At 60.3% G+C, this 10,960-nt stretch overlaps 1 protein-coding gene across 4 annotated transcripts in view; it reads right to left on the bottom strand.

Annotated features, from left to right (window-relative positions):
- Positions 1-405: 405 nt before the first annotated feature.
- The window catches only part of NAP1L4 (nucleosome assembly protein 1 like 4), a 44,687-nt gene continuing 34,132 nt past the window's right edge, over positions 406-10,960 (bottom strand). For 3 of the 4 annotated variants that reach the window (XM_039235394.1, XM_039235393.1, XM_039235391.1), the window contains 5 exons: positions 10,048-10,070; positions 9,660-9,779; positions 7,246-7,275; positions 6,801-6,857; positions 406-1,376 (listed from right to left, as the gene is read on the bottom strand). In XM_039235394.1, the coding sequence (XP_039091325.1) occupies positions 1,338-1,376; positions 6,801-6,857; positions 7,246-7,275; positions 9,660-9,779; positions 10,048-10,070 (269 nt within the window). In that variant the 3' untranslated portion in view covers positions 406-1,337. Of the gene's footprint in view, positions 1,377-5,161; positions 5,196-6,800; positions 6,858-7,245; positions 7,276-9,659; positions 9,780-10,047; positions 10,071-10,960 lie in introns of all 4 variants that reach the window. The other variant, XM_039235392.1, reaches the window with a different exon arrangement.

The raw sequence follows: 10,960 nt of genomic DNA, 5'->3' as shown, positions 1-10,960 counted from the left end.
CCCGTGTAGCCATGTTTCGGGAGGCGGGGTGGGGGGGGGTGGCGCTCCCTCTCTGGAAGGAACGGAGGCTCCAGCAGAGAGCAAAGGTGGCCTCAGGCAGGAACTTCTGCATCTGGAAGGCACAGCCCCACGCGCTCTGGGACACGGCGCGCTCCTGGGGGAGAGCAGACCCTTTCCCGTGGCAGCGAGGGGCCTGCCCGGGGACCCGAGCCCCCCGCCGGTGAAGCAGGTCTGGGGGCCTGACGGGCAAACTAAACGTAGCCTCCTCCTGAGAAGCGGCTGTGAGAGCCCCAGAGACCACACAGGGAAGGCCTGAAGCCCCGGGTCCGCCCCCACCCCCAGGGCCCCGCGGACCCCCACCGCCCACCCCCCGGCCCTCCCACAGACACACTGCACAGCGCTGGATTCGTGTTTCACAACTTTAATAGAATATTCTAACTATTCTGTACAAATTGAAAACACCGTATTCAGTTACAAATGTATCGTAAGTAAGGCTGAGCACTCGACGGGCCTGGTGGCAGTGTGGGCACGCGTCCCGGCTGCCGGAGGCACGGTCACACACTCGGGAACCTCACACGCCAGCCAAGAACAGGGACGAGAGGAGCACAGGGCCGAGGGACGGGGGTGCTGAGGAAGCGAGACCCGACATGCACGCACGAGAAGCGCCCCCCGCACCCCCCCCAGCAGAGCCGGCGGGACAGGGCGAGGCTGCCTCCAGCGCACCCACCGGGGGGTCCCAAGTCGCCAGTCACACACAAGCGTTCAGAGACCGTACGGACAGGCGGCGGCAGGCGCCCCGGGCCCTCACGAGCAGGAAAGAATAAATAAATACGAGGACGAAGCACGAAGACTCGCGCCTCAGGCTGGGGTGCGCTCGCCCCCCGTGCCGCCCCGAGGAAGACGGAAGTGAAGAAGGAACACTCTAAGGAGAACAGGACTCGACTCTACCGGCTCTGGGGACCGAGGACAGCACAGGACACCGGGTGGCGGGAAACACAGAGCGTGTGAGTTTCTCCAAGTGAAGGAAGAATCCAGTCCGAGTGTGGAGTTACGGCGCCTGGATGCCCCGGACCCACGTCCCCTGACACCCGGCCCTGGCGTCGACGGGCCTCCCACCGCCCCCTCCTCCCGAAGGCAGGGCCCGGGAAAGCCCGCTGCGCTGCACCCCAGGCCGCAGAGGGTGCTGGAATCAAACTCCTATTTCTGAAATGCGTTTAAGTTGCCACTGTACAGGTTAAGCAAAATAATAAGGATAAAGGAAAAATTAACGTCAAAATCATGCACTTGAGAACGAGTCAGACGTGAGCGCCGCCGCCGCGGTCCTCGGGGCCGTCTTCTTACTGCTGTTTGCACTCGGAGGGCTGGCTGGGCTCCTTCTGTCAACGAGAGAACACAGCACTGCAGGGGGCTGCTGTCCCCAGCCGGGCGTCCCCACCCACCGGCGAGGCCTGGGGACGGCGCTGTGTCGTCCTCACTGAAGAACCGGCTTGTGCAGACACACTTTCCAAACAGTAACGAAGCGTCGCCTGGGGGGCGGAACTGGTGAAGTGTCCGACTCTAGACTGAGGCTCAGGCTGTGGGATCAACCCCGTGTAGGGCTCTGCGGCTGCTTGGGATTCTCTCTCTGCCCCTTCCCTGCTCGCTCGCTCCCCCTCAAAATAAATAAACACACTTAAAAAATTTTTAATAGTGGGGCGCCTGGGGGCGCTCATTCAGTGAAGTGTCCGACTGCGGCTCAGGTCACGATCTCACCATTCGTGGGTTCGGGCCCCCTGTCGGCCTCTGTGCTGACAGCTCAGAGCCTGGAGCCTGCTTTGGATTCTGCATCTCCCTCTCTCTCTCTACCCTTCCCCCATTTGTACTCTCTCCCAAACATTAAAAAAGTTTTTTTTTAGAATTTTTAAAATGGTAACACGAAATAAGTCAATTTCCCAGAAACCCCCTCAGTACGGCAGCCCGGTTTGTGTCAAGCCAGGCCCCGGAGACTAATCAGAACACGCGGTCACAAGGGGCTCTCAGGGCCGCAGAGACTCTGCACACATACAGGAGAGCCCGTGCTCCAAAGCTGCAAGGCAGCCCCGAGGCTTCACGGTGCCCCCCAAACCCTGCCCGCGTGAAACGGCAGCAGGCTCCCCCTTTCTGTTCCCGCCACCCCTAGACAGGCTCAACACGGGAGACAGAACTGGAGCCGCCCTGCAATGGGCCTGAAGCGGCCGGGCAGCTGCACCTGATGCCGGGCGGCCCCCGTGACGGCTCCACACACCACCCTGACCCCCCAGCCCCTCCACTAGTGGGAATCCTGCGCTTCTGGAGAAGGTGTCCGGGAGAGACCGTGAGTCCCCTCGGCACAGAGGGGCACGTTCACCTCAATACAATCGACCTCCTTCCTTTATGAGCACATTTAGCAAATCCGTGCATTTGTGTGGAGGCCACGAACAGCCCGCCACACGACAAGGTGGCTAATCATCCTCAGCATATACATTTACCAGTCGGTAGCCTACACTTCGTGGCTGCCAGGCTTATAAAGTACCCGGAATCCAACCTGGCAAGCCCACGGAGGCTAAAACCCCCTGCACTACACAGTTCAGAAGAAACTTCTGGGACAGCACAACTGACAGCTGCCACAGTTGAAGCTCCAGCTTGCTCTTCGGAAAACCACATTTAAGATCTGAAAAAAATACACGTAGGGGATGCGAAGAGACGAAACCATCACCTCGGACCCAGTGAAAGTGGAATGGAAAGAGCACAGGGACAAGGCCGGGCCCCAGCAGGTCAGGCCCCAGCAATGTGTCCAGCACTGCCCAGCAGCAGGGCCACTGGGGGGGGGGGGGAGGCGGCCCTGGCCCCGGCACCCGCCCATCACACGTTCATCTAAAACACTGCTGAAAAGCCCAGGCACCAAAACAAAACACACTTGACCAGAGATCCAGGCTGGAGCTGATCAAAGCCCCACCCCGCACACCTGGGGGCGGCCCAGACTAGTGGCGGAGGCCCCGGGGCCTCAGGCTCTCTGTCGGGGGGGGGGGGGGGCGGAGGTGGTGGGAGGTGGAGAGCAGCAGGCAGCGCCCGTACGCGAGGGGAGGGCGTGTGTTCCCACAACCGCATCTGCAGAGAGGCAGTGGTCAGAGGAGAAGGGGCCACGGAGGGGGGTGTGCAGGGGGAGAAGGCGGTGGGACGGGAGGAACTTCTATCTCTTTCTGCACATGAAGGGTTCCGCGTACACAGTGTTCTGCAGCCCTGGGTGGGATCCACTTCAGGACACGCGGTCTGAATGTTTTCGTGTGTACGTCTACGTACGTACAGGATTTAACCCGGAGAACGTGTGACCTACTTCCTTAGGACACACTCAGCTTAGGTGACAAAGGCCACTGGAGGCAGCAGGCCTCACGACAACTGAGACCAGGAGAGAGGCCAGCGGCTCCCAGGCCGGTCCCACCTCTAGGGACGGCGGCCACAGGGACACGGCTCCTCGCCTGCAGAGCGGACACAGAATGCCCAAGCTTCTGACATGAATTTTAGCAACGAGACACCAGCGGTTTTCAACCTGTGACACGGGCCAAAACCACACCTGCACCTGGCACCCTCTGTCACGTCAGAGTCTGATGACAGCTCAGCTCAGTCACTCAGTGAGTGCTGCTGATCACCAAGGGAGAGGAAGCAGGGGGCTCGAAGGCAGAGTCTAACAGCCTGAACCCTGCCTCTGCCGGAACCACCTAGAAGACAGGTTTTCAGACAACTGCCTTCTAGGAAGAGTGGAAACGTGCTACTAAGCACACAGGTGGCCAGCACCGCGTCACGGGGGCCCACAGCCCTGGGGCCGGCTCGACTATGGAGGGAACAGCCCCCCCCGCCCCCGGTCCCCTGAGGACATTGCCGCAGGAACGGCCAATACTGCTGAGGCGCTCCGGGGTTACCGGGGTGGCCCCACCCCAGAGGGTCCCTCTGTCCTGGAGCCACAGGCTGCTGGGGCCAGGGCTTGGGCGGGGCATGGCCAGCTGCCAGTCCTTCAGACAAGTGGGCGCAGTCATTCGTCCTGTACCCATCAATCATCAGATGGGACCCTTCAGACACGCAGGCCCCAAGTCCGTCCGTCCGTCCGTCCCCCTGCCCCCCGGCCAAAGCGCTTCCTTGGCCAAAAGGCATCTGTGCTTCCTTTCTGCTGTTGGTGAGAGCGAGCCCACACGAGCAGACAGGAAGGCAACGCAGACAGGTTCTCAGAGGGGCGTGGTCCAAAGGACCGTGAGGATCAGAGGGTCACCCGCAGCAGGAAGTTCAAGTTCCAGCTCGCAGGCTCTGCTGTGCAGACTGGGTGCTGCTGCTCAGAGCCTCGGGTGGAAGAACCCGCCTACTCCCGGTACAAACACAGCCACACGGTCTCCTTCCCCAATCCCGCAAGGGAGGGAGCTGATGACTGGAGCAGAGCACTGCTGTGGGGGACGGGGGTGGGGACGGGTGGTCCCCAAGAGACTGCTGCTAACCCCCCCGCAGCCCCTCCAGCACCTGCTACTAACACTGCGGCAACAGAAGCCACGGCCGCGGGCACATGGGCGGCGGGCCCGTCCGGCCTCCCGGGCTGCAGCGCGCCTGGGGCAAAAGGGCGAGCAATCGCTAGAGGCGCAGCAGGGAAAGGCACCAGGCTCGTTCCCGCTGCGAGGGGGGTGGCCGGTCCCAGCGAGGCCCACGCGACACGGTCTCCACCCCCCATGGCCCTCACACACGGTCCTCTTCCTGGAGGGCAGGCCCATCAAAATGGCACACCGGCCACGCCTTTGCTACTTGGTCAGCAAGGCACACGGGCCCGGTAAGCAGGAGCCAAATGGGCTCTGACAGTTTTAGAGAGGCACACACAACGGGGGCGCCTGGGCGGCTCAGCTGGTTAAGTGTCCATCTCTTGAACTCAGGGTTGTGAGTTCTAGCCCCGTGGTGGGCTCCGTGCTGGGTGCGAAGGCTACTTAAAAAAAAAACAAAAACGAAAACAAAAAAGCAGCATACACAACAGACGCCTGAGCAAACACACCGTTCTGGAGGAAGCTGCGTGCCCAGCCCCGCGCGCTGAGCGTGCCCGGCCTGCAGCTTCCTCTGAACACAAAGTCACAGTGAGGAACTGTCATAAAGCACACATCAGAAGACAGCATTACGAATGAATGGAATTCCACCTTACCTAGAAACGTATGAATGATTAACAAAAATTACACCTAAATGGGGAAAAAATTGAAAGGAACCGTCAGCATCAGGAAAATGAATTGCACAAAATCATACACACGGAAACAGCCACTTTCTCTGTCACAAATGGCTGCACAGTCTCCACCATGAAACGAGCCACCCCCCACCCAGGCCCCCGTCCCCGTAAGACCCGAACGGCCCCTGTCCCTTGTGAGCCCCCACCTGTGCAGACCCTTAGGGGACAAATCCCTCCGCGGCCCAGACTCGGGCCCTTCGGGCTGCCCAGGCCTGCCGGTCCGGGGAACTCATGCTAGTGACACTACTCTTTCGGCCACCGCTCTCCTTCCCGACTGACCCCACAGAGGAGAGCCACGCAGCGCCGGCCCCGACCGCCCTCCCGGAGACGGGTTACTTGCGAGAGGACGCCCTCCCAGCGCACGGACACGGCAGGAGACAGAAGGCTCGGCAAGGAGAGAGGGGAGGACACACAACAGAAGGACGCGACGACACAGCACGCAGCTCCCGCTGCCGACAACACGTGTGGCCTGGAGGCGGATGGGCCCCGAGTCTGGAAGCCGTCTCTGCAAACTGGCCCCAGTCTCTGCTCTAGAATCGCACGGTGAGTGTGCGCGCCCCCAGCAGTGCGGCAGGGCCAGGGGTGGCTCCGCGAAGACGCACACGGCCGTGAGCTTACTGCCAGAGCATGAGCGCCGTGGTGCGCCCGTGCGAGCCTGGCGCCTCTCTGCCTTCTGTCCCCAGAAGGAACTGGTGCCGGAAGCGCGCTCACAGACACGTGTGTGGCTAACGACAAACCACGTACAGCGCTGGGCTATTACCGAAAGTTTATACACACTCCGCTCTGGGCAAAAACGGGGGACGGACGGACAGTGCCTGGTCACACGGAGACCAGTTAGCACGGGACAGGGGGCGTCGGTGCCTTGCCACCTGCCACGGACTGACCCCTAAGCTGCACATGAGCCACTGATCTCACGCTCCCAGCATGACGTCCCTGGTGCAGCCTCAGGGCCGAGTCAAAGCGGTTCTGGGTGCACAGGCCGGGTCACGTGGCAGACGCATGCCCTTACGGGACGGGACCCAAGAGCGGGAGTCAAAGTTCAGGTCAACAGACACAAGAATGGAGTCGCCTGTTCCCCTCAACTGTCTGTCTTTTCAGGTAAAACTTCCTAGTTTATTTGCAATAGTTGGAGGTGTTTACCCACGGCTTCTGAGTGTTCTCAGTCCAAACACAATCATAACATTATGTCCACAACTTTACTACTCTTTTCATTAAAACAGAAAAATCCCGAAGCCCCTCCTCAGTACCTTTCCCAAAAACAAACACACAAAAGTTTATTGTGTCGCCATTTAGTCGTCACCTTAAAAGACCTGGAAAAAAGAGCCCGTCTCTTGAACTAGTTCATGAGAGTAAGCTCAAGAGCAAGCTGAAAAACATTTATTGGATATTAATACCTAACGCTAAGTCACACCGGAGCTGTCTGAATAGTCCCGGTTCAAGAGCTTTCTGCTCTGCTCTCAGGACTGACGGGAGGACCGAGCGCCCCGCGCCCGCACCGCCTCATGGGGGCCGTCTGAACGCACAGCACAGCGCCCGCAGGTGCGCGGCCCCCGACACTGACCTTGGGGTTGGTTTCGGCATCATCTTCATCTTCTCCCTCCTCATCGCCTTCTAATTCCTGCACGAGAGAGCAAGGAGGGTTGAGCAGACAGGGCTGGAGCCCCGGGGGCCGACCCGCCCCGCCCCCACTAACTAGTCCTTGGATTTACAGGGAACCAGCAGTCACTGTCTATAACCGACTAGGTCACTTCCTCCGACACAACGGCTCATGGGTACCTTTCCCCCTCACAGATAATGGACACAAACATGCTGCTGAAGACGCAGGCCCACCTAGACCCAGGGGCCGCCCTGCCGTCCCCAAGGCTCTAACCATATGGGTGCAGCCCTCGGAGGCGGCTCCGCACAAGCCAGACGTAACTGGTCTTGTGTTCGTGACCTCCGTGCCCTCGAGCAGAGGCAGCCCAGCGCGGCCGCAGGTTAAGGATGCTCCGCGCACCGTGTCTTACCTCCTCTTCTCCTTCCTCACCCTCTTCAAACTGAAAAAAGAAAAAGGAGACACGTTTTTAGGTCTCTGGAGTGCGAGGCCGCCCTAACCCAGACATAGTCCCTGCCAAGTGCCCCCACTGGTCAGGCCCGAGGGAAGAGGTCCGGCAGCGGCCGCTCCAGGCCTGGTTCTCAAGGGGAAGGGTCTGCTGCTGGGTATCATGGCCTCGAACCTGGGGACTAGGCTGTGGCCAGCGCCGTGGGGCTGCGTGTCCACGAGCCCACCATGCTCCCAGGACACCGGGAAGCTGGGAACTACTCGAAACTAGGCCTGAGGATGGGAGGGCGCAGGACGGGGCTGGTCAGTATGAGAATGTACTGGGTTCACCTGGGAACCGGCTAACCGATGCAAGATGGCAGCAAAAGTTTCCTACACAGACACGTGAATTTCCATGCCATTCTATGTCTCGTACAAGGGTAAACACTTATGTGTCCCAAGTACGATAAAAAACCTTGGTGCATAACCTTCAAAAGACTAAGGCGTGCAAAGGAGAGAGCTGCAACACCACAGCTTGCTGGTCCTGAATGCATTTCTTCCAGGTCCAAAGACCTCACTGGTCAGGCTCTCATTCAAGCTCCAAATATCAGACTCGGATCAAAAACGCAAAACAAAACAAACCTTATCGCTACTGCCTGCACAACACGATGACGCATTCAGTAGACTTTTTCTTGCCGACACTTTCTTTGTTGGAGCCCGCACACATATCCTTAGTGAGCGCTCACACAGAGCTCAGGAGAGCCGGGGGGCTGCAGGGGCCCCACTCGGGCACAGGGCCCAGCGCACGTGCCTTCCCGCAGAGGCAGGGCTCCGGGCACACCCCAGTGCCTTCCCCCGCACGCGTCCCAACCAGCCTCTGGCAGGAAAAGACCCAGGTTCGGTGACTGGTAGCTAACCGTGTTTCAGCTCCGGCTGGAACCAGCCTCACACGAGGCCAAGCGCGGCTTTCCTGAGGCTCCAAGCGGACCCTCTTACTCTGGACCTGGAGGGGCTGGGGCTCCTGCCGCAAGCACACCTCGCACTCCCAAGGGGCAGCGGCTCCCAGGTGGGGGTGCGAGCCGGAGAGCGTGGAGCACCAAGCCAGTCCCTCCTGGGACAGCGTGCGGTGCTTGTGCGAGGTCCCCACGCCTCTACCCAACACGTGCTCTTCTCAGAGCCTGATGGGTCACCAGAGTCCCCACCCTTAACCGCATGGTCACACGCGGCCATCGCAGCAGAGGCTGTACGGCTGCAGAGTAAAGTCAGGACCTGGTCCGAGCAGTCTGGGGCAGGGCCCCCTCCCAGCTCCAGGCTGCACCCAGGGCGTCGGGAGTGAGTGCGCCCAGGCAGAAGGCAAGGGTGCCGTCCGCTGTGGCTGCGTTTGAAGTAAATAATACGCAAGTGTTGCATAGTCAGGTCTGAAAATGCAGGGGTGCATGGTTAGAAAAGTCTGGGAACCACTGGCCTGGAGATGAACTTTCCAGTGCATGTAGTCACTAGATATTTTTTTGGCTAAATTAAAACTAAATGTTCAGTTCTTCAGTTACCAGCAATCTCACTTATGATCTTTATGCATCGCCCCGGATGGTGCAGGCGGTGGGAACAGCTCCACCATCTCAGAAAGTCTACACTGCGTGAGCTTCAGCCATAGCGGCTCCTCGAGTGCTGACACACCCGACACGACACCAGCCCGGGATGAAGGTTAGCTCATCTTGGCCCGTCTCAGGCTGTTCAGCTGACCCCCCGTCCCCACCCACCATGCGCACAGAGGAGGACTGTGGGAAGCAGGCCTGCACTGCCCCTGGGCGCCAAGCACCCGAAACTGGATCTGCTCCTGCGCCACCCCCCCCGCCCCCGCCATCCGAGGCCTCGGCAGACCCCTCACTCAGAAAGGAAACCTAGAACCATCTGGAAAAACCAGGAGCTCTAAAAGCAACAGGAGACATAGCATCTACAATACTTCCAGCAGCATACGACAAAACTCTATTTCCATAAACCAAGAAGACACGACGCCCCGGGCCTCCGTGGTGACAGAGAACTGTCTCCGGTGCAAAGGACAGCTCGCTAGGCTGTGCTCAAGCAGAGAGAGAGAGAAGGTGGCCCGCGCAGCCTGGCCACCCTCTGTGCAGCACGGGCTTTAATTCCTTGGGGCTGGCACACCACAGGCCAGCTGGGGCCAGCTCCGTGGATGCCCGTGCGCTGTGGCCACGCCTCTTTAAGTGACACTTTCCTCCCGTTTCAAAGTTGCCCAAAGCTTTCAGACATTGAGCAGGACTCGCAAGCACCCGGGGCCTTCCGAGGACAGGGCTGGCGCTCTGCTCTAGCCCTGCCCCACCCCTGCCCTCTGCCCCATTGCCAGGGGTGCCCCCAGCCGCCCCTCAGGGCTCCCCCCACACGTACATTGTCGTCATCCTCTATGGCCTCGCCTGTGAAGTAGAGCACGGCCCGCGGGACTATCCGCTCGCGAAAGAAATGTCCAATTTCGAAGTCGGACGCTAAGGTGAATTCTGAGTCTTCATCCTGAGAGGAAAAACCTCACCGTGAACTCGTTTCTGCGGGATGAGCACCACGCCCTCCCACCCGCGCTGTGCTGCACTCTGAGTGGCCTGGAGGAGGGGACACAGGGACGCGGGGACACGTGCTCCAGCCCTGCCCCATGGTGTAGGGGGCAGAAATGCCCCCGGGCCTCAGGGAGGAGGGAGCAGGGACTAAAGGGAAAGTGGGCAACGACTGCAGACGTGAAGAATTTAACAGCCGGACGGGAGACTGACGACAACCCAAATCTTACCAGTGATTCTCCATCCCCAGATGCTAGAAAGAAAAGACAAAACACACGAATGTTACGGGGACAGCCAGAGCCTCGGAAAGGACCCCGCAGGTGGCCCGGCAGACGGGTCAGTGCAGCAGCGCATGGCCCGGCCCTGCGCCTCTCTGACAGCCACCCGCAACACCCGCAGACCTGCACACAGGGCCAACGGGGGGAGGGGGAGCAGCTCCAGAAGGTTCTGGTTAACAGGGGGGGAAGGCCCACCGTGTGGCCACACCCTGTGGCCCCGCCGGCCCGCACAGGACCCCACCGAGAAGAGGAGCAGCAGAGCCCCTCGGCCGGGTCCACGAGGTGTCCTTCCTGCCAAGGACAGACTCCCTGCGGGCAGGGGGAGCACCCCACGCCTCGTCGACGAGCCGCTCGGCACACAGCTACCCCAGGACCAAGCAGGACAGGAAAGCCAGGGACCGAAAACTCTACAAAGCCCAGTGACGTTCAGACCCCCGACTTCAGAAGTGCTCGTTCGAGCCCCGGTCTCGTTGGGAGGTGAAGGGTGACCGCGGGGTGGGAGCTGGGCCCGGCGTGCCAACACCAGCCCCGCGGCCCCAAACCCCGCGGGCTGAGCTCCCTTGCCTTTGGGACCGTTTCTTAGATTTAAGGACAAAAAGGGCACTGGACCAGCCACCTTAGATTTCCTTCATTGCAAAGAGCATTTCACCACCAACTGTGATGCGTTCTCTTGACTTCCGTCACCACCCCGCTGTCACCTCGCACTCGTCTCTCACAGGGCTTACCACGCGCTGCGCTCCTCAGCATCGCCCCCGATGCGCCTGTCCTGCATCTCCCGCCTTAATTAGCTGTGGACAGGGCGCCTGGGGGCTCAGCTGGCTCAGAGTTCGACTTCAGCTCAGGTCATGAGCTCATGCTGGGGGAG

Source organism: Hyaena hyaena, unplaced genomic scaffold (genome assembly GCF_003009895.1).
Source record: "Hyaena hyaena isolate Hyena2069 unplaced genomic scaffold, ASM300989v1 scaffold_98, whole genome shotgun sequence".
Lineage (NCBI taxonomy): Eukaryota > Metazoa > Chordata > Mammalia > Carnivora > Hyaenidae > Hyaena > Hyaena hyaena.
This window is presented reverse-complemented; position numbering and strand designations above follow the sequence as displayed.